The sequence below is a fragment of the Euleptes europaea genome, chromosome 3 (assembly GCF_029931775.1).
Source record: "Euleptes europaea isolate rEulEur1 chromosome 3, rEulEur1.hap1, whole genome shotgun sequence".
NCBI lineage: Eukaryota > Metazoa > Chordata > Lepidosauria > Squamata > Sphaerodactylidae > Euleptes > Euleptes europaea.
In genome coordinates, this window is record NC_079314.1 from 609,126 (window position 1) to 633,807 (window position 24,682).

Sequence of the window (24,682 nt, forward strand, 5' to 3'; positions counted from 1 at the left end):
CCTGGTCCCCAACCAACTCATGCTTCATTTCTTTAATATACTTATTAAAGCTTGCAGCTCTAATCTGCATGAACAATGCTTGAACCACACTGAACAGAGATGCTTTTAGAAAGTATTAATTATACCCACCAGTTGTGTACTTTCTAGGCGGCCACACTTATCACTATGCAAGTGAGAACAAAGGCAACTGACACAAAATCATCCCGCGCTCTCAACATCTAAAGATTCCAGCCCCCATACCCACAACAGGCAGAGAAAAGTTTAAAAAGATGAGCCGGAAGTTATCAGGTTCTACAAAAGGGCTGGGATTGATAGACAAAAGGGCAGAAATAAACCTTTTCAGAATACACACAAACACACAGTGTCAGTAAATAAAGGATTTTATTTTTAAACTGAAGCTCATTTTAATGTTTCTTGCTTGCGGCTGCCACCTGGAAAACAAAAAGGAAGAAGATCAGCCTTAATCGCACACAAGTCAGCACTTATGCGCAGTCAACACAAGTAATTTCTATAGCAGGAAATCAGGTTCCCAAGTACTCAGTCACGCATTCTGACTGGCCGCAGGCCGTGGGTACTAAACAGGGGTCCTATTTGGCCCAAATGCCTTCCTTAGCCCTGAACAGAGAGGATTGAGCACCACCTCCTCTCCTCTAGCGATACTCCCTTCTGAGCTGGGAGCCAGAGCTGGTCAGTCCTCCTCCCTCAAGCCTTTTATAGGCCTCAGCCATATCTGGGGCATGCCCAGCAGCCTCCCTCTACAGAGAAGCCCTATGGGAGCACGGATAAGACCAGGAAGGAGCGGCAGCCCCTTCTAATTTCTCTCCTGCTGCTCCCCTTTCCCACATGCAAGTTGGAGGTTCCAGACAGCTGTTGGCCGGACAGCTAAGTCAAAGAACAAACTGTCAGCGACTGACTGATTCTTAAAGGGCCAGCAGCTATTGATCTAGTCGTTAGGTGGATCTTTACAGGGTGCATCGATGCACCCACTAGGCCCAGATTGCCAAGGGAGGAAGTTGGTATTGTCTACATACCCTACGGGGCTGCCTCTCCTGTCTGGTGACATCAGGGCCCTGCAGGACCTTAAGGAGTTCTGCAGGGCCTGCAAGACAGAGCTATTCCACCAGGCCTGTGGCTGAGGACAGCCACAAGTGTTATATTTGCTGGCCTCCGTACCCCCTTCCTTTGATGTTATATGCTTTATAGATCTGAAGGGGTAGCCTGCCTGTTTGTCTCGGTCAACACGACTGAAACTGGGTGCCATCTCAGGACCTTAATGTTTTTAAAGTATAGGGTTTATTGTTACAGGTTACTGATTTTAATGTTATTGATATATGGTTTTAAATGATGTTACCCGGCTCTGGCTGGGGAGGGCGGGTTAGAAATGGCAGAAATAAATAAAATACATATATATTCCATTCCTATTAGCAATGCAGCCCCCAACTCACTACCTCACTTCTGTGGCATGACAGCAGTCATATTCTATGTTTGTGCTTTTGACAAAGGATTTAACACTCCAGGGATGTTGAGAGAGGCATTGTGGGGTCCTGGTGCAGAACCCCACAAGATGCTGCTTAGCAGCATCCCTTTCCCCAGTCTTTGGTCCAGAGGTCCCCTGACCTTTTTGAGCCTACGGAATTGACACAGAGTGGTGGCAGCAGCCCCAAAATGGCTGCCATAGCTTATCTTCAGTCAACCAGTGAAGACCCTTGTGCTATGGTGGCAGCTGCTGCCAAAAGCAACGTTTTGGAAAATCTGCACAGCCAATCAAATGCCCAAAGGCCAATCAGAAGCTTCGCTAGGCAAAAAATGCACATGGCTTCGCCCACTTTTTAAAAACACTTGGCGCCGTGGCACCCACAGGCATCACAATGGGAACCCTTGCCTGGGTATGTTGCCAGGTAGCTTAGTGGAAAAGGCAGATTGGTGCCACACCAATGTAATTAGGATGTTGAGGTGCCAAAAGCTGACATTCACTGGCCCTAACCTTGGTAAGTTTATCAAGGGGGCAGACAAGTCACAGAACCAGGAGGAGCTGGGTTATCTCTGTGCTTATGGGCTCAACAGGTTCACCCACAACCAATTGAAAGTAATCTGGGCATCTTTAAATGGCATGGGCATGCCACTATGCTGTGGTGAATTCAGTAGCCAACCTCTCTGCCCACCACCTGAACTCTGGCCCACAGCTTGCAAATTTACTTGTAGAGGTAATAAAGGCTTTTCTTTATATGGGCTGCTATAATTTGTGTGTGTATAGCACTGATAAGAGAATATCTGAGATATTCCATTGGATTCACACTCCAATTTCTGCAGTCAAGACAATGAGATCTACCTCACACAAATATGTGTGTGATTTTTCATTCCAGCACTACTTTGGAGGTGCTCCGCTTAAGTAACTTCTATGAATTTGTAAAAAGCAACCATTTGCAAGGAATAATTCACCCATGGTATGCTGTAAATGTCAACACAGGGCTGGTTAATGCTTGTCATTCTGCACTTTATCTGATGGCACTGGGGCTGTTAAGAATTTTATTGGGGACAGATCATCAAGTTCGAGTTTTAAGGAGAGGGAAAAAAATCTACTCTGAGAGAAGCTAAGGAAATGCACATCCCCTGTCTAATGAGATTTTAAAAGAAAACCAGAGGCTGGTGGAGTTCTCATTAATACGGCAGTTGAAGCTGTTCTTAAAGGCTCTCTCAAGCTGCTTATTCCAACTCCCTCCTTCCCTCTTTAATTTTGTTTTCTGCATATTGTTTAAGAGCAGGTGAAGATTTAAACACAGGCTAAATTCCTACATCAGTGGGCAGACCACACTTTGGCCGCTGGGAATGCTGGAGATTCACTCCCTGCCCCACTCTTTTACACAGATCCCCACCTCCGTTTCTTTCATTAACTGTGACACCTAAATCATGCTAAGGTGGTAACTGATAATAGCATGTCTCCAAACTGGAATCAGAAATCCACCAAACTATACTTTCAATTCTGGTTCGGGGTGGGGAATGGGCTCGCTACTGATAGTGGCTCTGCCTCGGAACCAAGCTAGACACAACAAGGGAAGAACCCTGAACGGATCTTCAGTGGTGTTGTCTTTTCAAGATGGAAACAGCAGCTGCACAAGACTGCAGGCAGTGGTCTGGGTGGAGAGCACAAGTAACCCTTCGGCCCTCACATGGCTCTAGCATAGGGGTCCCCAACCTGTGGGCCCCTCAGGACCCTGCACAGGGTAGTGGGTGGAACCACAAAATGGCTGCCACAGGAGACTGAGCCCACAGGACACAGAGGAAGCCCCAAGCGCAGGGGAGAAGAGGGACAATTTTAAAAATACCCTGGGAAAGGAGACTGAGAGAATAAAACCAACACTGTACCGGGAGCTGCCACTGAAACATTTTAATCTGCCCGGCCAATTGGATCTCCAGTGGTCACTCAGAAACCCTGTCGGTCAAGTGCTCCAACCATTTTCTAAAAACACTCGGTGGGCACCAGGAAAGGTGCTGGTGGGCACCATGTTGGGGACCCTGTTCTAACAGATAAAGCCATGAATATCACCTGTGCTGTTAATTACCCCTCGAAGGGGGACCATGACTATTAACAGTATATATATTTGCATAGGGAGGGGCTGGTCTCTATCGGTGGAAGTGCACCAAGCAGACTGAATTCCCCCCTCTCCCTTCCTCCCCAGAACTGCTCTGATCCAAATCAGAGCACCCACACTGGGGTTATTTGCATTTTTGAAGTGCTGGAATGATCTGCCACCCTTACATTTAGCTGAGCCCAATGTGGCCATCATAGAAAGCCCCGGTATTCACAAGCCAAGAAACATCCAAAAAGAATTTGCCCACAAAAGGAGCAAACTCATTTCAAAACCCCAACCAGGTGGCTCGACCATGTCTGAGCACACAACAGAGAAAATTCACATTTTAAGCATTCATTTTACCTGCCGCCACCCCATCATACCTGCCCCTTCTAATCCCATGCAAAAGAGCACTGCTTTCATCTTGTAATAAAGCTTCATGTGGTCCAGCTGATAACACCAAACTGGGACCAGAAAACAGACACAGAACAATTCTTGTGGAAGAAACCAGGTGGCCAGAATGAACCGAAAGGAGATAAATGCTGCATAAGCAATTAACAGACAGACTCGAGGCAAAAAATACTATGGCAAAAAAAAAAAACCCATTTCATCAGCTGCAATCTGGTCTATGAACACTCATGGCAGTCTTGGAGGGGGCCTTTGAAGTTAGTCCACAAAACAGTCTACAAAATTGTTAGTGTCTGTGCTCATGCTATGCTGATCATCTGTGGCCTACAACAAGAGGATTTTTACTCTCTGGAGGGAATTTATAATGCTACCAATGGCCAGCACAGTAGATATTCAATGGCCTGATCTAAGGTACCGCAAGACACCGCTGAAGAAGGTTACTGTTGGAGAAGTTCTTGTGTAAAGGAGTTACCTGCCCGGCAATCCTGTCCAGATCTCTCTGCCCCTGTGGAGTAAGTTTGCGACCTCTGAAATAAAACCAACAAACAAGATTAGCAACATTCAAGTCAGAGCATCCTCACCAGTGTGAGGACTGTGTAATCGTGCCCCAATTATGGTCTCCCAGCAGATTATGTTCCCCAATACCCCAAACATATACCTGTTTTCATGCCTCTGCTCCCCTCCAGTAAGTAAAAGTCATCCCAAATCTGGTTTCCCCTACCAACGCACAGGCACATATAGAGAAGTTATCCTACCCTCAATGCAACATGCTGAAAGATCACAAAACAGACCAATATTGGGGAGACATAGTTTATCTAGATTTCAGTAAGGCTTTTGATAAGGTTCCACATAGTATTCTAGTTGACAAATTGGGAAAATGTGGTTAGATTCTATTACTGTTAGGTGAATCTGTAATTGGTTGACAGATCGCACCCAAAGAGTGCTTTGATTCCTCATCCACTTGGAGAGATGTGACTAGTGGAGTTCCTCAGGGATCTGTAATGGGCCCTGTGCTGTTCAACATCTTTATAAATGATTTGGATGAAGGAATAGAGGGGATGCTTATTAAATTTGCAGATGATACTAAATTGGGAGGGGTAGCAACTACGGTAGAAGACAGAGCCAAGATACAGGATGATCCTGACAGGCTGGAGAATTGGGCTACAACTAATAAAATGCACTTCAACGAAGACAAATGTAAAGTTCTGCATTTAGGCAGGAAAAATCAAATGCATAATTATAGGATGGGGGAGACTTGTCTGAGCAGTAGTGTTTGGGGAAAGGATCTTGGGGTCTTAGTAGACCAAACACTGAACATGAGTCAGCAGTGTGATGTGGTAGCTAAAAAGGCAAATGTGGTCTTGGGCTGCATTAACAGAAGTATAGTGTCCAGATCACACGAAGTGATGGTATCGCTTTACTCTGTTCTGGTTAGACCTCACCTAGAGTACTGTGTTCAGTTTTGGGCACCACAATTTAAGAAAGATGTAGACAAGTTGGAACATGTCCAGAGGAGGGCAACAAAAATGGTGAGGGGTCTGGAGACCAAGTCCTATGAGGAAAGGATGAAGGAGCTGGGTATGTTCAGCCTGAAGAGGAGAAGACTGAGAGGGGATATGATAACCATCTTCAAATACTTGAAGGGCTGTCATAGAGGATGGTGCCGAGTTATTTTATGTTGCCCCAGAAGGTTGGACCAGAACCAACGGGTTGAAATTAAATCAAAAGAGTTTCCGTCTAGACATTAGGAAGAATTTTCTAACAGTTAAGAGCAATTCCTCAGTGGAACAGGCTTCCTCGGGAGGTGGTAAGCTCTCCTTCCCTGAAGGTTTTTAAGAAGAGGTTAGATGGCTGTCAGCAATATTGATTCTGTGACCTTAGGCGGATGATGAGAGGGAAGGCATCTTGGCCATCTTCTGGTCACTAGGGATGTGTGGGTGGGTGGAGGTAGTTGTGAATTTCCTGCATTGTGCAGGGGGTTGGACTAGATGACCCTGGTGGTCCCTTCCAACTCTATGATTCTATGAGACTCACGACGAGTGATTTAAGATGTGGAATTTGCTGCCAGAGGATGTAGTGATGGCCACAGGCATAGATAGCTTTAAAAGGGGATTGGACAGATTTGTGGAGGAGAGGTCTATCAGTGGCGACTAATCAACCTTTGAATACCAGAGCCAAGAGGGGAAAGGCCTCAGCCTCTATGCCCTGGTGTTGCACCTCCAGAGGAACTGGTTGGTCCCTGTCTGAGACAGGATGCTGGACTAGATGGACCACTGGTCGGATCCAGCAGGACTCTATGTTCTTGCTCTCTGTCTGGTGTCAAACACGGCACTTATGGGCAAAACTGCCCTGAGCCTGAATATAAAAAACTGGAACAAACAAAGTGCACAACGGCCCTTCATGGCTGTTATGATACTGACATTAGTTTCCTTCCTCCATACACTTTTTGACTTAGGACCCCGTGTTGGACGAGGCTTCACATCTTCCGGAAACTCACCCATCCTGGTCTTTCTCCACCATCTTGAGCCCCTCCAGAGCCTGAAGGACCCTCCTGGCAACGCTCTTGGAGCCCCGGCTGAAGTGGCTGGGCATCACGCCGTTGCGCTGGCGGCCCCCATAGATCTTGGTCATGGAGCCAACTCCAGCACCACCACGAAGGTACAGGTGCCGAGCCGTGGATGCTAAAAGAAAACCATACGCAGATTTTTAAAGAGCCATTATTTATCTGACCCTTACAACCTGGTGATTTCAATCTTTATATTCTAGCATAAGTCCCAGTACAGCAAGCACAGAAGCAAATTCGGCAAACTGCCCCATCTCCAAAAACCTACGTTTTTGCCCCCCACCCCAATGTCATTCAGAGCACTCAAGGGTTTTCCTGACACCTGGCTACTTTTAACTGCCAGCTACAGCCTTCTCATGTGAGCGGCTCTAGGATCTGAGCGGGACCTGCACGACCTTGGCTGCCTGAGATTGCAGAACCCGTCTTTCAGAGCCTGCTGCTCGCTGCAGCCCACCCTGCACCAGTCACCTGACTCAGCAGACAGCTCCCACGAGAGAAGAAAGCAGCTGAGAGCAGGAACTGACGGAAGATGATGCGGTTCGTGAGTATTGAGAGGTTACCACCAACCACTAGCTGCTGCCAGTGAAGGAGTAGGAGCTCAGGGGGAGGAAAAGACTCCACAGAGAAGGACACCAACAGGGCACCACGAGTTAGGACCCAGGAGGAAGACATGGTGCTGAAATCCTGCATTTACGAGAACAAAACTACGGGTAGTAAGGAAAGGAATGCGAAGGATAGAAGAGCCCTTTTTAAACAACCACCATGGCTGCTTGGACAAACCACTTGACTTCCCTTTGAGCAAACTGCTAAGGAACAGACAAAACAAAGGCAGCAGGAGGCTATATGCCCGCAAGCCAACAGCCTGTCTTCCAACCCCCCACATCCCATTTGAACGGTTTCAGCAGCGTGATGACGATTGGGAGCGCTGTGCTTAATAGGCATCGCCACAGCAGAAGCAGCAAAGAGAATAAGAAGACATGTCCGGCTTTAGGGCTTCCACGCAAACCCCTAGCCACAACAGAAGTACGTTTAAAAGCCAGACAAGAAACAGCAGAAAATTGCTCGGTATTATTCACCATGAATGCGCACAGATGTGCACGTCTGAGAAGGCAGCCAAACACCAGGGAAGGAACGAGGCAACATCTCCATGCCGACTAAACTCTAAAGCTCTCCAACTGTTACGCGGAGGCTTCTGAAGTCAAGAACAAAACTATCTGGGGCCTCTCAGGAGGGAAGAGACAGATTGCTTGGCTGGCTACCAGGACTCGCTGGAGCTCTTTTTCTTGGGGTAGGGGCACCAGGCAAAAGCAACCGACTCAGGCAGAAATAATAGGAGTTACGTCGCTGAATATGATCACTTGACGCATTGGGGGGAGCAGCCAAATCCTGCCCCCCACCCCATGCAACAGTCTGCGCTTCAAAACATTGGCAGTCTCATTTTGAGAACAACCATCTCCAGAGAAGATTTAAGTGACCTGGAGAAACAAAGCAAACAAGCAAAACATTCCTTATAGGAATGTAATAAAAGCCCAATTTCAAATACAGTCCAAGGAAGTGAGAACTTGAACAAGGTATTGCTGTACATGCCCAGTTGTCTCGTTAAACCTGGGCCTTAAGCCACTGTGTAGCCACTTGGGCTACAGGTAGCAGCTAAGGAACCAATTTGGAACCAGACACTGGGCATGTGCAACATAGCATGAAGCTAGCTCCTACTTGATTGCCCGCATCATGGACCGAAGCTCAATGCATACCTGTAGCAAGAACACCCAGCACTGAAGCATAATAACCTCTGGCAGAGAATTATCTAATAGTTTCTCTGCTCCCTTTCCAGAACTGGGTAAGAGCAGCAACCAAAGGGGAGAAAGAGCGTACAGTGCTATAGCTGAGACATCCTTCCCAGTTAGTAGAGATGGGAAAAGGAATCTTTTGTTCCCATCCACAACACCACAGCTGCCTGGGCAGTACAAAATTTAACGTGGTGCCTGCAATACAACTACTGCAACAACCTCAGCCAAGAGGTTCCTATTTCTTCCCCATGAAGAACCAGACGCCTCTTAGTTCAGCTCAGGCGCTCCAATCACTGTTGCAACTGTAGAGCCCTGTCCGGTGGAAAGAGGAGGCCCAGACATCCTGCAGAAGCACCCCTCTTCCCATCATAGCCAGCTGGAGAGCTGCAGTTGCTACAGCAATCATGACTCGGCAGCCAGGCCAACTCTTTAAGGTTAGCGCATGCTGGGGTTGGAATGAGAGAAAGCCCAGCTGCCACTTTGCCACCTCTGCTCCTGTTCCTATCAAGAAGCAGGGCAAGCCAACACTTTGACAGGCCTCCCCAAACATCTTCAGAAGTGGAGGCCCCCTGCTGTAGATTGTAAAGATGGGAAGCTGTTCTGGTATCTTCTAAATTGACATCTTCTATATGCAGACTGGCAGCAGCCCCACAAATAAAAACACTACATTTTCATTAGGTTTTGTATCATGACCCCCCACCCCGTGCTCCACATAGCCTCGAATCAGTTAATGAAAGTCATAACATTTTTCAAAAAACAAGGTCCTAGCACTTGTGATTCTGCAAGAAGATATTAAAAAGTGCTTGCTGGATATACTCTGCAGTAGGTGGGCCTCTGCCCTCCTTCCAACCCCTTGTGATATTTTTTTCTCCCTCTCTGGTTTAGAACTTGATGATCGTTTTGTTAAAGCAACAGAAATATCTGCACCAGGCTCCTTACTGGAAATGCTCATTTGCTGCAGTCAGTATTACCTGATGCTTCTGAGATGGATAATGATACAGCTATAACAGCGGCACAAAAGAAACAGAAACAGGAGGGAGGAGAGTTGAATGTTTTTAAGCATGATTCCAGGAAGGCCTGGCACCACCCACACAGCCCCAATCAATTTATTCCTTCTTTTATAGTCTGCCTTTCTCCCCAAGTCTCACATTTGATGACACAATTTAAAGCAATGCCATTCTGGCCCATGGAGCTGAGCTGTACACTCCTGCTGTAGATGGAACGTACCATTAGGGCCTCAGGCACGCACCTCTCTATTCCCAAATCTATAATCGGAGAGGGGAAACAATGGGCATGAGCTGAGAGCAAGAGCCGAAGGGCTTGGCCCACAGCTGTTAGCCCTATGGCTTGCAGCCTGGGGCTTGTGTTAGCCAGCCCAGTGAGTCAGAACCTGCAGAACATGCTCATTGTGTCTGATTTAAATTGGTTGTTTGTGTATTGAAAAATTTCTCTACGCTGCTTTGGGTCCCTATGGAGAAAAGAGGCACAGAAATGTCTCTCTCTCTTCCTCTCTCTCCACACACACAAAAAGTGGTGGCTATAAACAACAGTAAGTTATTAAAGCCAAGTAAATATCAACAGTATTTGCATAACTCGGTCCCTTGGTTCCTCTGGCTTCGCCTCTTGGCCCCTCTAGACCAAAAGCTTCTTGCGGTAAGGGGTTCATTATCATTTATTACAATGCCTGTAACGTGTGCTGCTGGTGCTGTTTCAAATTCTCACCTCACTTTCACCAGCCTGTCAGACATCACACCAGTTAAACGCACTGCATGAATCCAACAACATTCTTATGCCAAATGTTTCCACACCCATGAACACCTGTGGGCACGGCCCAGCTTGGCCTTTCACACGCAATGCTGAAATGGAAAGTCAGTCGCAAGCTGCGTTCCTAAAGTTAGAAATCGCATCCACAAGCACTGAGGCACACTGGAACCCTTACCAGCTCGAGTGTAGAACCAGTTCTCATCGTAGGGAGCCAGTTCTTTGTGCTTTGCTAGTTTAACAGTGTCCACCCATTCTGGTACTTTCAGTTTACCTGACCTGCAAGAACAAAGACCAGTTATAACCAACATAAGAAATGATCAGTGTCACTTTTGAATAGAGGCAGTAGCCAGGGGCAACGAACCCCTCATTTATGGCATTACACCACTCAAGGAGGAGCTTTTCTCCTGCTTTTACCAACAAGTCCAAAGAAAGAGCTAAGATCCAGGCCTTCACACCCTGCAGATCAACCGGCCAACATCTCACACTAGTTTGCTATGGGTGACACCCAAAGAAATCTTAAGAACAGTTGGTTTTTATACCTCGCTTTTCTCTACGATGAGGAGTCTCGAAGATGTTTACCACCACCTTCCCTTCCCCCCCCTCATAAGACACCTTGTGAGGTAGGTGAGGCTGAGAGCTCTGGCAGAACTGTGACTAGCCCAAGGTCACCCAGCAGGCATCATGTGGAGGAGCGAGGAATCAAACCTGGTTCTCCAGATCAGAGTCCACCGCTCTTAACCACTACACCATGCTGGCTCTCAACTTGAACAATTAAAACCCCATACGACTTGTCAGTTTTACTTTGTGTACGAACAGAACAGCAGCAAAAAAGCACTCTAGCTCATGCAGGAACACATATGTGGTGTTTGGCTTGATTAATCCACAAACTCTGGCGACCTTAACTAAGAGGAAAGCTTTTTACACTGGACATCCAATGCCTGCAGTGCATTACTTCCCAGGTGTAGGAAAGAGAGCTTCATTACAGCTGAGCCAAGTATCAGAGATCACCATATATATTTCCCAACATTCTGCCATATTCCCATGTGACAGAGAAACAGGAGCTAGGGCAAGCCTGCATACACAGGAACAAGCTGCCATTACACTCTATGGGATAAAACAAATAGGCAGCAATCTAGGCCACAATTGGGGACAACTACCCAAGACGTTTGAGGATCAGCCCAACATATTTATTTTCCCTTAAGAGTTGCCATGCTTCCCTCACCAAATTAGATTGAAGCAGTTGCATGAGGGAAGCAGGTTTTAATACTTCTACTACTGCACCATTTCCTGACCTAAACTACTCCCCTCCCCCAAAGCTGCCTTTGAAATAACATACAAGTACCCATCACTAGAATCACCAGGGGCAGAAAGATGATTTAGCTATCATCCCTTCGGTGATTACATCCCAACTGCTGAACCGCTCAAAAAGAATAGGTTGAATATGCTACAAAAGGATAAGCAAAGATAGAAAAACCAAAGTCACGGAGAGTTAGCTAGCTCAGTTTACTCCAGAAATTAACCAAAGGAAACATGTTGTTCAACCATCTGCTGAGTGTCCGATAAATGCATTTGACTCAGTCAAACGAGTCCATAGTGTTGTCGAAGGCTTTCACAGTCAGAGTTCATTGGTTCTTGTAGGTTATCCGGGCTGTGTGAAGGACAGTGTCCTTCAATGTTACTCTTTCTGAAGATGCCTGCCACAGCTGCTGGCGAAACGTCAGGAAAGAAAATACCAAGACCACGGTCACACAGCCCGGATAACCTACAAGAACCAATGAGTCCATAGTGGTTAATTTTTTCAGGCAACTTACTTTTTGAGGAAGGCAGCAAGGGCCCTCACAAACTCCTGCTGGTTCACGTCTTTTACAGTCACACCAGGCATCTAGTAGAGAAAAAAAATGCAAATTCTAATTTGTAACCATCTGTGTTTAGAGCAAACAAAACCTGAGGTGCACCTTGCTGGGCAATGTTCAGTTGTCCCCACCTGCATCAGCCCTTCCCTTCCTTTCTCCCTCCTGTCCACAAGACATGACCTTACGTTGAATGAGACCACTGTTTATTGGTCTCCATTACCAACTCTAACAGGCAGCAGCTCTCCAGGCTCTCAAGCAGAGAGCCTTCATATCACCTGCTACCCAAACCATTTAAATGGAGATGCCATGAAATATCATGGATTGAATTTGGGACCTTCTGCATGCCAAGCACAGGGTCTACCGCTGATCCAGAGACCTGCCTGTTACATAAGGGTTCTGGTGGGGGATTTTCGGATAGGGGGAATCTGCATGTGTGGGGACCTACTCCCCCCCCCCCATGAGCCCTTTGGGATATAAACCAATACAGAACAATACAGGATATAGGCTGTTACCGCACTAGGTATTCCCAGCGATGTATTAAGAGTTTGGAAATGTTATAAAAAATACCGTTCGCACTTTGTTTGGCTCCTTTAGCTGTGAAGACGTCTTCCAACCATTTTTTAGCCGTGGCATCCAAAAACCCTTTTAAAGCGACGTTTTTTATAACATTTCCAAACTCTTGATACATCGCTGGGAATACCTAGTGCGGTTAACAGCCATAAATAGCTTCTAGAGCAACGGGTTATACGATTATCTATTAGGAAAAACAAAGATCTGCCTATTGATTATTATTACTAATTATTGGAGTCTTTTTTTCCTGCATGCGGCCGAGCCACAGCACCGCACCTTACATTCTCAGCGTGGCATACAATATTACGAAACCGCCACCCCCACCGGCCAAGACGAAGACCCTCGGGGGGGGGGCAGGCATCTCCGTCCGCCTCCCCTTCGGCCCGCGCACATGCGCCCTCCCGGCCAGGTCCCGGAGCACAGGCCGAGAAAGCCGGGGCCGGCCCCCGTCGCCCAGGGGCCCCCGCGGGGGAGGGGCGGCCGGCCCGTGAGGAGGGGGCCCCCGCCCCCCATGTCCCCATCGCCCGAGGCGGCCTGGGCCCGCGCTCCCGCTCACCGTGCGGCCGCCTCTGCGCTCCCGGGCAGGCGAAAGAGAAGGCGCGGGGCTTCCCACCCGCAGATCACAGGGCTCCAAGCATCGCGAGGCTCCATCTCCCAATCATGCGGTCGCGAGACTTGCGTTTGCCCTATCCGCGCGCGGCGAGGGAGCGGGCGGCCTCGCGCCTCCTCTTACAGTGACCGGGGGCCGGAAGTTCTAGAGGCTCCTTGCCCACAGAAGGGCGGAAGTGGGGTCCGTCAAGGGACGTTGTGTTGCTTCCGTTGGCCTCTAGGAGCGCCAGAGGGCGAAGAGCCGGAGGTTCTGTGGGCGCCGACCGAAGAGACCCAGCTGGGGGCTGACCTTTGAACCCGCCGGCGCGGGATCTGGGGCTGCTGCTGAGACCACAGAGCCCCCTCCCCCCCCGTGCACCACGTCCTCAGCAGTTAGTTACAGGGGGACTCACTTTTAAGGTCATCATAAATTAGGATCATCTACTAGTGTAATGCTGTGATTCGTGGAAGAAAAGAAAGTTTTATGTCTGAAATGACTTGACTGGATTGAACCATGTGTGGGCTGGCAGCCCCACCGGGTTCATAGAATCATAGAGTTGGAAGGAACCACCAGGGTCATCTAGTCCAACCCCCTGCACAATGCAGAAACCCACAACTACCTCCCCCACACATCCCCAGTGACCCCCCCTCCCCTCCCCCCCCCCGCCATGCAGGATCCCACAATCAAAGCACTCCCGACAGATGGCCATCTAGCCTCTGCTTCAAGACCTCCAAAGACGGGGACTCCACCACCCTCCCCGAGGCAGCGCATTCCACCATCAAACAGCCCTCACCATCAGAAAGTTCTTCCTAATGTTTAGGTGGAATCGCTTTTCTATTAGATTAAATCAGGGGTGGGGAACATCAGGCCCGGGGGCCGTATAAGGCCCACAAAATCATTTGGTCTGGCCCTTCATGGGTCCTGGCAGATCTCTAGCTCAGAAGGATGCTGCCCTGCCTGAATCTTTTGGTCCCAGCTGGGGACAGCAGAGCTCAAAAGCAATTTGATCTATGTGGCAGACACTCGGAGCCGTCTCCAATCATGCCTCTTGGCTAAATGTTTGACCAAATACAGCAGGCTAATTTTTAAGTTGATAATTTTGTATGGCCCGCAAATGATGTTATATATGTCCAAATGGCCCTTGTCAGAAAAAAGGTTCCCTACCCCTGGATTAAATCCATTACTCCGTGTCCCAGTCTCTGGAGCAACAGAGAACAAGCTAGTTGCCTCATCAACATGACATCCCTTCAAATATTTAAACATGGCTATCATGTCTTGGGTTCCCCCAAGGACCCCACTAAAATGTATTTTCACAAAAACACACACTTCCCATTCTTGGGACCTTCATAGGGTTGCCGATCTCCAGGTGGGGCCTAGGGAGCTCCTGGATTTACACCTGATCTCCAGACAATATGGATCAATTCCCCTGCAGAAATTAGTTTCAGAGGATAACTGTGTTGGTCTGCATTAGAGGTGAATTAGAGTCCAGTAGCAAGATTTTGGGGTATGATCTTTTGAGAGTGGAAGTTCCCTTGGTCAGATACAAGTAGGAATGAAGATCTCTGCATCTTTATTTATTGATTATATTTTATCCCACCCTTCCTGACTAAAGCCAGGTGGCTAACAACCTAGAATTACAATTAAAATCAAAATATCATATGCATAATTAAAACATTAGATTATCATAGTTATATCAGAAAGTGAGGGGAGGTGTTGTAAAGAATGCTTGTAAAGGATGCAGAGGTACCATGCAGACTGTCATCAGCTTCATTAGAGCAGAGGGGAAATGCTTGGGGCCAGGGTCTGAGGAAGGGAGCTTTGACTCTCAAAACCGTTGACCCTGAAACTCTTGGCCTCGAGGTGCTTCTGGACTTGAATCTACCTGGAGAAACTAGTAGCTTTGGAGGGTGGACGCTGTGGCATCACATCACTGCTGAGGTCCCTCCCCTCTCCTAAATTTCACCCTCCCTAGGCTCCACCCCCAAATCTCCAGGATGTCCCAACCCAAAGTTGTTAACCCAGACATGGGTGACAGAGAAGTAAAGCTTGATATCCTGAAATTACATTTATTGGTTGACTTCATTTATCGCCTTCCTTTCTCGCTGAAACCCGAGGTGGAGTAACACAGTAATTTCCTGTGCTGTCTTTTTCCCAGGGTGCACTGTGACATATGGACCCGGTGGTCAGTTCCATCGATGTGGATTTGATTGCTCCGCTTTCCCTTTTTAAAAAAATTGTCATCCACTGGTGGGACATGTGGGGGTGCTTTGCAGTGGTATCCCAGTCTGTAAATTGCTATGTGGTGCCTGGAAAATGGCACACTTGCCAACCTAATCATATGATGGAATGGCTCCTTTCTACAATAAGAACGGGAGGCATACATCATGTAAGGTTACCAGTTCCAGCTTGGGAAATACCTGGAGATTTTGGGGTGTTGGGGAGGGGAGAGACCTTATTGGGATATAATGCCATAGAATCCACCCTCCAAAGCTGCCCTTTTCTCTAGGGGAACTGATCTCTGTCATCTGGAGATCAGCTTTAATCCCAGGAGAACTCCAGGCCCGACCTGGAGGTTGGCAACCTTAAGGAGCTCAGCTTGTCTGAATGGTTCAGTTTGATCTACTTGCGTTCTGACGCAGGCAATCAAACTACACAATAAAGAAAATGCTTCTTAATGGGATCTATAACCCCAAAAGGGGATGTGACTTCCCGTTCCCCTCCTAGCCAAAGATAAAGAGCAGATGAAAAGCAAGCAGACTGTTCAGCAAGGGGGGGGTGGGATTTGGGGAGGGGAGGGACCTCAGCCAGGCAGAATGCCATCTAGTCCACCTTCCACACTGGCCATTTTCTCTAGGGAAACAGATCTCTGTGGTTTGGCGATCACTTGTATTGCTGCAAGACCTCCAGGCCCCACCTGTAGGTTGGCAAACCTACAGTCTCCTCCAAAGGCCCCTGGAACTTCTCACCACTGGGAGCACAGGGGGCACCCACAGCTCTATTGATACTGAAAAATAAAATATCACAGCACAAACACAGGTAAAGCATACGAGTTAAAAATAAGATTTAAAAAGAACAATGGTGGATGGGGGCAACCCTCAAAAGACGTACATATAATGTGATGCAACAGGAATACAGTTCATGCCAGCATGGGCCAGATGCCTATACAAACCGTAGTCAGGCATGAGATTCAACAAGAGTTTTCCCTGCCTAGCAACCACTTATGCTTCCATAACAAGAAAGCTGTAATGGGCAAAAAGTAAATCCATAGGGAAAGCTTACCAGAAACATCTTCACCTGTTGATTTCTGCCTGAGTCCTTCCCTTAAAATGCAGCTTGGCATGGCATGGATGGTATTATGCATTTAAAGGGGACTGGGGTATCTGAAGGACCGTCAATGTAAGCCCTTGGCCCGAAGAATCCCCAAAAGCAACAACCCAGACAGGTAGTCCTAAGGCAAGTTGACTTTATTGGAAAAATCAAACAGGTTAACAGTGCTTACAAACTAACTAAGCCAAGAATGGCTGGCAGGCGCAAATCAGTAATATATATTAGCATAGCTGATATGGCAGGTTGGCATAGTAACTCAGTTTCCCATGGGAGAGGAATGCACAAGATAAAGTGTCCGTTAGAACAACAAAGCGAGGCAGCTGCGAGAAGCCGCGAGAAAGTCATAACACCTCAGAGGAGCCGAAGAGCCGAACAGGCCCGCTCCTGACATCCTGCTCCCCTTAGGGCCCCCTCCCAACCCGAAAGGGGGCTGGCTTCTGGGGGTAGGTGGAGTGGAAGGTTTGCACTAGCCGAGGGGCGGCGACGTCGCAGGCGCATACCCATTCGTCATAGGCGGTGGGGAAGTGCTCCCAACGAACAAGATACTGGAGGGAGCCATGGCGAATGCGGGAGTCCAGGATTTTAGCAACCTCAAAATGCTCCTCCCCCCCCCACCATCACCGGTTGCTCAGGAAGCGCGTCGGGATGCCACTCCGGGGAGGGAGTGTGCGGTTTCAAAAGGCTTACATGGAAAACTGGATGGATACGTCTGAGTGCCTTTGGCAGAGTGAGTTCCACTGTCACGGGGTTGATGATATGAGACACGGGATAAGGTCCCACATATTTGGCACTTAGTTTGTCACAAGGACGGGTGGAACGAAGGTTCTTGGTAGACAGGTAGACCAAGCCCCCCACTTTATAGTCCTGGCAAGGAGATCGATGTTTGTCAGCCTGAGCCTTGTATTTACATTTGGCTCGTTCCAAATTCTTTATCAGCCAGGGCCAGGTGGTATGAATTGCCTCTACCCATGCAGCTACATCTCCATCGCCCTCCCCCCTGGAAATATTTAGCTGTTCGATAGGACCAAAGTCTTGACCATATACAGATTGAAATGGACTAAACCCTGTGGATTGGTGAACAGCATTGTTGTAGGCATATTCAGCAAAAGGCAACAGTTCAACCCAATTATCTTGGTGATAATTGACATAACAACGAAGGTAACATTCTAACACAGCATTGACACGTTCAGTTTGCCCATCAGTCTGATGATGGAATGCACTAGAGAGACCCTGCTCCACCCTCACCAATTTAAGGAAAGCTTTCCAAAATTTGGCCACATAGATGCCTCCCCTGTCACTCACTATCTTCCGCAGGAAGGAATGTAGACGGAAGACATGTGACACAAAGAGGCGGGCCAGCTTTGGGGCGGAGGGAATACCTGCACACGGGATGAGGAGCACCTGTTTGGAGAAAAGGTCCGTAACAACCCATAGAACAGTTTTACCCTCACTAAGAGGGAGGTCAGTCATAAAATCCATGGCAATGACTTCCCAGGGTCTGGAGGGGATTTCTAAGGGTTGCAAGAGTCCGGGGGGTTTCCCTTGAGAACGCTTGACAGTGGCACAAGTTGGGCAGCCGCGAACGAAGGAGCCCACGTCAGTTCGCATGCCCGCCCACCAGAATTGCCTACGCAACAAGTGAAGAGTTTTCAAGAAGCCAAAGTGCCCTGCTGTTTTAGCTCCATGGGCTAATTTTAACACTTCCTTCCGCAAGTCCTTGGGCACGTATAATTTAGAGTCTTTGTACCAGCAACTGCCACGTTCCAGAAGGGAGGGAGGGAGGGTGTGAGCGGAGAGTTCAGCCTGGCAAAGGGCACGGAGTGAGTCCAGGAAGGAATCAGACAGGTCCATCGTACTCGGTGAGGTGGACGAGGCTGGTTGTGGAACCGGAGGAGCAATTGGAGGAGAGGGTGGCACGTCCGCACGTACGGGCGCGGGGGGGTGGCTGTGGAGGGCGAGGGAGTCAGGTTCGAGTTCTGGACATCCCCCCCCCCAGCGTGGGGCTGTCGTAGGGTCTGTGATCTGGTCTGGACGGCGAGGGTGGGCAAGAGACTTCTTTGCACTGGGGTGAATAAGGAGACCGTGGGACGGTCAACTTTGGTAGGATACTGGGGGAGCCTGGAGAGAGCGTCCGCCAGTACGTTTTGCTTGCCCGGGACATGTTTGAGTACAAAACGGAATTGGGAAAAGAAGTCAGCCCAACGAAGTTGCTTCGCGGACAGTTTAGGGGTCCCAGTTAGTGCCTCCAGATTTTTGTGATCTGTCCAGACTTCAAAGGGGACCTGGGAACCCTCAAGGAATTATCGCCATGTAGTCAGAGCATGGTAGACGGCGGCTGCTTCTTTTCCCCAAATGGGCCGGTTGAGTTGGGAGTGCGCAAACTTTTAGAAAAATAAGCGCAGGGGTAAAGCAGACCATCATTGCCCTGCTGCAGAAGGGCCCCTCCCATAGCTACATCCGAAGCATCTACTTGTACTATAAACATACGATCAGGATCAGGATGTCTTAAAACTGAACAAACGCTTAAGGGTATCAAAAGCAGTTTGACATTGAAGAGTCCATAGAACTTTGGCTGTGGGGAGAGAGGCGGAAGCCCCCTTGCCTTTAGTCTTGAGGAGATCAGTGATAGGTAGAGCAATTTGGGCAAAGTTGGGAATAAACCCCCGATAAAAGTTCGCAAAGCCAAGGAATTGTTGCACTTGCTTATGAGTTGAAGGGGGAGCCCAATCAACAACTGACTGGACCTTGGCGGGGTCCATGGTGAGACCTTGGTGTGAAACAATATAACCCAGAAATGTCAATTGGCTTTGGTGAAATTCGCATTTGGATACTTTAGCATAGAGCTGATTGTCCCGGAGCCGTTGTAGTACTTCTCGCACCAAAGCTACATGCTCTTCCATGGAGTTAGAATAAATGAGGATGTCATCTAGATAAACCACCATGCCCCGGTATAACAAATCATGGAGGATTTCATTAATGAATTGCATGAAGACCCCCGGAGCCCCCTTTAATCCGAAGGGCATGACAAGGAATTCAAACATACCAAAACAGCTGGAAAAGGCTGTGAGGGGCTCATCCCCGTCACGAATGCGGATTCTGTAATAGGCTTCAACTAAGTCCAGTTTGGTGAAAATGCGCCCCTCCTTTAGCTGTCCCAAGATATCTGAAATTAGAGGGATGGGGTAGGCACTAGTCTGAGTGACAGCATTGAGCTTCCAAAAGTCAATGCAGAGGCGCAGATCGCCTGTCTTTTTGCGGACAAAAAAGGCAGGAGCCGAGCAAGGAGCTGAAGAAGGTCGAATGAAACCACGAGCAAGGTTTTTATCCAAAAAGTCTTGCAATACAGTACGTTCGGCAGTGCTCATGGGATATATTTTACTTTTAGGCAATTTACCGTCCCCCACCACTTCAATAGCACAGTCCGTTCTACAGTGGGGGGGCAGAGCATCGCACTCTTTGACATCGAAAACGTCCGCGAAATCCTGATACTCAACAGGCAGTATTGGGGGGGGGGGTGTCAGAGACTAAGGCTGTGGCTGTCGGGAGAACTACTGCGGCTTCGTGTCGGTGTTGGGCGCAGTGGGGATGCAAGAAGGTGATAGTATCAGCTTTCCAGTCTATAGAAGGGCTGTGTCCCTTTAGCCAGTTTATTCCCAAAATGACTTCGTATCGGATGGGGGCTATAGTGAAGTCTATTTGTTCCCAATGAGAACCGATACCCATCGCAACGCTGCGAGTGCGACAGTCTACCGGGCCACCCCTAAAGGTGCTGCCATCCATCTGAGCAAACTGGATAGGGTCAGATAGTGTCTCGGACTTAACTTTAAGTGCCTTGAAAGTGGCCTCATTGATTAAGGAGCGCCCACAGCCCGAGTCTATGAGGGCTTTAACATATAGTTTGGGGCCTCGTTTGTAATGTTGTAACACTACATCCACATATACAGTATTTTCAACTTCACTCACCATAACAGGAGCCTTGGGTTTTGCAGGAGAAGCTGCAGGGGTCTGTGGTGTCGCTCCGCTCACCACAGACCCTGCCCATTTTTTGACAAGTCAAGAGGAGATTCTAGGTTGAGGGCAGGGGGATCCCAGGAGCGATCCTCATCAAAAGATTGAGAGCTGTCCCCCAATGGGGCACTTGTAATCCGAGTTCCGGATGGGACGGTAGGAGTGGGTTCACCAGTGACTTCTCCGACGTGAAGTGCTGAGGGCGCGTGTCGTCCCGGCGCAGTGCTGCGTGCGGCAGCGGTGCCTCTGCGTTGAGGTCGTCCCCGAGCCCGGGGGGGTCCTTCTGGACGAGAAGGAAGAGCGAGGTCTGGACGGCATGGGCAGGCTGCTGCGAAGTGGCCCATGGTGCCGCAAACAAGACAGGCTCCCCTCTGGAACCGGGATTCGCGGTCCTGTAAGGGTCGCATTGGTCTCCGTGGGATGGGGGTTGAAGCCTTAGAGGGAGGCTTTTGGCTGCTCCCCTCTTTGGTCCGACGCCGAACCAGGGAGATGAACTGGCGGCGGCTTTCCACTTCTTCCGCCAGCAGGATCCAATCCTCCAAGGTGTCAGGATCCCCTGGCATATATGCCCAGTTCAAAATGTAGGGGTGTAATGCCTCCCGGAAATAGTGTATGCGGGTAGCTTCTGGCCAGTCCACTATTTTACTGGCGAGTCGTTGAAACTCGTCGGCGAACTCCCGAACTGGGGTTGAGCCCTGCCGGAGCTGTAAAAGTTCGGCTTTAGCCCTTTCTCCCAGAAAGGGGTCCTCAAAACGTCTCCGCAGGGCCCTCATGAAATTATTGAGAGAGCGTATGGAGCGAGCCCAAGTGTCAAACTGGAGAATCATCCAGTCTGCCGCTTTTCCTGTTAAGAGTGAGGCGACAAAACGAACCCAGCTGTCCTTGGTGGGGAAAAACTGGCCTTGTTCCCTCATGTAACTTTCCACATGATGCAGGAAACAGGGTAAAGCCTCGACCGAGCCATCATAGGTGATCTTTAGTCGGGGTTGTTTCCATTGAATTGGTTGCACAGGGAGCGGTAACACTGGCGCTCCAGGGGGCGGCTGGCCTGGCACGACGGGCGCACCGGGCATGATCGGCGCGGCGGGCGCACCTGGCCCGATCGGTGCGGCAGGCGCACCGGGTCCCCCGCCAGGTGCCTGGGGTGGATGTTGCGGAGCTGGCTGTGGAGGCTGGGTAGGATCCAGTGGAACAGGGGCGTTTTGAGCCCGTTACAACTGTTCATTCTCGCGGAGCAGTTGTTCCATCTGTTCCTGTAGATGGTTTACCTGGTCAGCCAATTCCCGGTTCTGGCTCCGCAAGAAATAAGTGTCATCGCGGATCCCTCCGGTACGCCTGGATTGGCTGACCCGGAGGTCGGAGGCCCAGTGGGATCCGTCGCCATATAAGTCCTTGTCGTCGGATAAGTCCGACTCGGGGTATTGTTCAGCAAGGCGCCGGGCACGTTGCGTGGCGCGAGACGGGACGAACGTTGGGGAGAAAGAGGGTCCGAAAGGGAACCCTGATCCCACAGGTCCCTTGAGACACACGTCTTTCGCATTTGCCTTGGCGCGTTCGGCTGCCAACTGCTGCTCTCTGTCCTTGTCAGCCTGAGCCTTGGCTGCCGCTAATGCCGCTTCCTGCCGTTGTTCCTCGGCCCGTTGGTTTGCGAGCGCTTGGTCCGTTTCCAGCTTCAAAGCGAAAGCTGCAGTGACCAACGGAAGAGCTTCTCGCTACAGAAGGGTGAGGAGCGGGGCCTGATACTGTCCAAGTAGAGGTTGCACCTGGACAGCCAAGGCAGCTGCCCCAGCGCCAAACGACGGAGTCAACAGTTGCATTAAGTCGGCCACCGTAGTTGTGGTCAAGGGTAGATCCACAAATAGTAACGCAGTCCGAATAGCGATGGCGTGTGCCTCGGCTTCACAAACTTTAGGATCAGGAACCAGGGTCTGCGGCTGTTGTCCCGCCATGTCGCGGAGCGAGTCGGGTAGGTCCGGAACCACCGCTTGATCCTGTTGCAAAGTCAATTTCGCTAACAAACGAGTCAGGAGAACCAAGTCCTCTTTCGCCTCCCGTACCTCTTCCAACAACCCGTCCAGGGCTAAGAGGTCGTGATGGGCTGCACGGTCTGCGTCCTCAGATGACCAGGGCGTCGTTTCCATAAGGCAGCGCCACTGATGCCGAAGAAGACCCACTAGGTGGTTAATTTCCGCATCAGTCTGTAAAGCTTCTACTAGCACATCATGCAGCAGAATAGGGTCTTCAGGAAAGACAGAAGATCCCACTAATAGAGTCCAACGGGGTTAAGTCCTCCAGGATTCCAGGCATGGAACCCGTGCTCGGGGAGACGCGACCTCCACCCGAGATGTAGGCGAACCCTTCAGGGCTCCAGCTACGCTGATGAATAGGGTGATTCTTGGCTTAATGTAAGCCCTTGGCCCGAAGAATCCCCAAAAGCAACAACCCAGACAGGTAGTCCTAAGGCAAGTTGACTTTATTGGAAAAATCAAACGGGTTAACAGTGCTTGCAAACTAACTAAGCCAAGAATGGCTGGCAGGCGCAAATCAGTAATATATATTAGCATAGCTGATATGGCAGGTTGGCATAGTAACTCAGTTTCCCATGGGAGAGGAATGCACGAGATAAAGTGTCCGTTAGAACAACAAAGAGAGGCAGCTGCGAGAAGCCACGAGAAAGTCATAACACCTCAGAGGAGCCGAGGAGCCGAACAGGCCCGCTCCTGACAGTCAACTCCTATACATTCCTGCCCAGGACCTAAGATCACAGGGAGAGGCCTCCTGACTGTCCCATCAATCAGAGAATCTCATTTGGCGGGTACATGAGACAGGGCCTTTTCGGTGGTAGCCCCACAGTTATAAAACAACCTGACCCCCTCACTTCCAGTCTTTAGGAGACGGCTGAAGATGGTTTAATGTAGGACTGCATTTGATTAAAGAAGTCCTAAACTGTGACTTTAAATTTTGGTTGTATGTATTTGTATGTACTCTTATTTTATGTATTTTATTTATATTGTAAGCTGCCTTGAGCTCCGTAAGGAAGAAAAGTGGCTAAAAAGTGTTTTAAATACATGAACAAATCAGTCAATAATGGCAACGCTTTCTGCAGTCACTCCATTGGCTTCTCATCAGCCACAAGCTCAATTCAAAATGGCCAATCAAAATGAAATGTTTCATGGACTGGACCCTCATATCTGCAGGACCGCCTCTCTTTCTCTGCTCTACCACTTTGCTCATCGGAGTAGTGCCTTCTGCAGGTACCACCAGCATGGCATAGTGGTTTGGAGCGGTAGACTCTAATCTAGAGAACCAGGTTTGATTCTCCACTCCTCCACATGAGCAGCAGAATTTGATCTGGTGAACCAGGTTGGTTTCCCCACTCCTACACATGAAGCCTGCTGGGTTGCCTTGGGCTAGTCACAGTTCTCTCTGAACTCTCTCACAGCCACTTTGAGATGCCTTAAAAGGTAGAGAAAGTCGGCATATAAAAACCAACTGTTCTTCTTCAAACAGGCCAGAACAATACCTGCTTGTACGCATGTCTCCTCTGTTGTGGCCCCCACCTTGTGCAGTGCCCTCCCTTCTGGCATTCCGCAATCCATTAAAACAGAATTGTTCCAGAAAGTATTTTTTATAAAGGTGATAGGTTATATTACAATGGGAACGGTTCATGAGATATTTCAAGTAAGGGAATTGGTCTGGGGCACTTCAGTACTGAATGGTATATATGTTATCTGTTGCAATATACATTATCTTGTTCTCGGTGGATTGCATTTCTACTTATGCAATACAGTTTTACTGCTTCTTTAAAATTTCATGCTTAATTACTTATGCTTTGTTCCAATTTCTGATTGTTTCAGACTTCTGCAATCCCAGTCCTGTCTCATTACTTTTCAGAGGTCTCATCCTGTTGATTGCCTTACACAGTAATCCACCTTGAGTCTCAATAAGAAAGGCAGAATATAAATAGCATAAATAACTAATAAAATAAAACAACTAGATTCAAATCCACAAGCACCTGTGAGACCAACAAGATTTTCGGGGTATAAGCTTTTGAGGGTAGAAGCAGGCTAGAGAAGCTTGGACTCTTGAAAACTTGTACTCCGAAAATCTTGTCCGTCTGTAAAGTGCTAGTGGACTTGAATCTAGCTGTTCTCCTGCAGACTAACACTGCAACCCTCTGAAACTAATAAAAGAAAAGGTTGCTGTTCTGTTTTGGGAGACACCCATTCATTCCAGTTGGGAGC

The 24,682-nt window shown here is 48.8% G+C and overlaps 1 protein-coding gene across 1 annotated transcript; it reads right to left on the minus strand.

The window, feature by feature from the left end:
* Positions 1 to 362: 362 nt before the first annotated feature.
* RPS19 (ribosomal protein S19) lies at positions 363 to 13,185 on the minus strand. Its single transcript, XM_056847094.1, has 6 exons — positions 13,071 to 13,185; positions 11,903 to 11,973; positions 10,267 to 10,367; positions 6,475 to 6,658; positions 4,450 to 4,504; positions 363 to 431 (listed from the first exon to the last, which is right to left on the minus strand). Exons 2-6 carry the CDS (start codon positions 11,971 to 11,973, stop codon positions 405 to 407), a joined length of 438 nt encoding a protein of 145 aa, XP_056703072.1. The 5' UTR covers positions 13,071 to 13,185; the 3' UTR covers positions 363 to 404.
* Between the last annotated feature and the right edge of the window lie 11,497 nt (positions 13,186 to 24,682).

Bases quoted from the DNA above. Each gene is read 5' to 3' on its own strand.
- RPS19 (XM_056847094.1), bottom strand. From the start codon at position 11,973: ATGCCTGGTGTGACTGTAAAAGACGTGAACCAGCAGGAGTTTGTGAGG. The intron at 10,368-11,902 runs GTAAGTTGCCTG...TTGTTCTTGCAG, and splicing joins CTTGCTGCCTTCCTCAAAAA to GTCAGGTAAACTGAAAGTAC. The intron at 4,505-6,474 runs GTGAGTTTCCGG...GTTTTATTTCAG, and splicing joins GTGGAGAAAGACCAGGATGG to AGGTCGCAAACTTACTCCAC.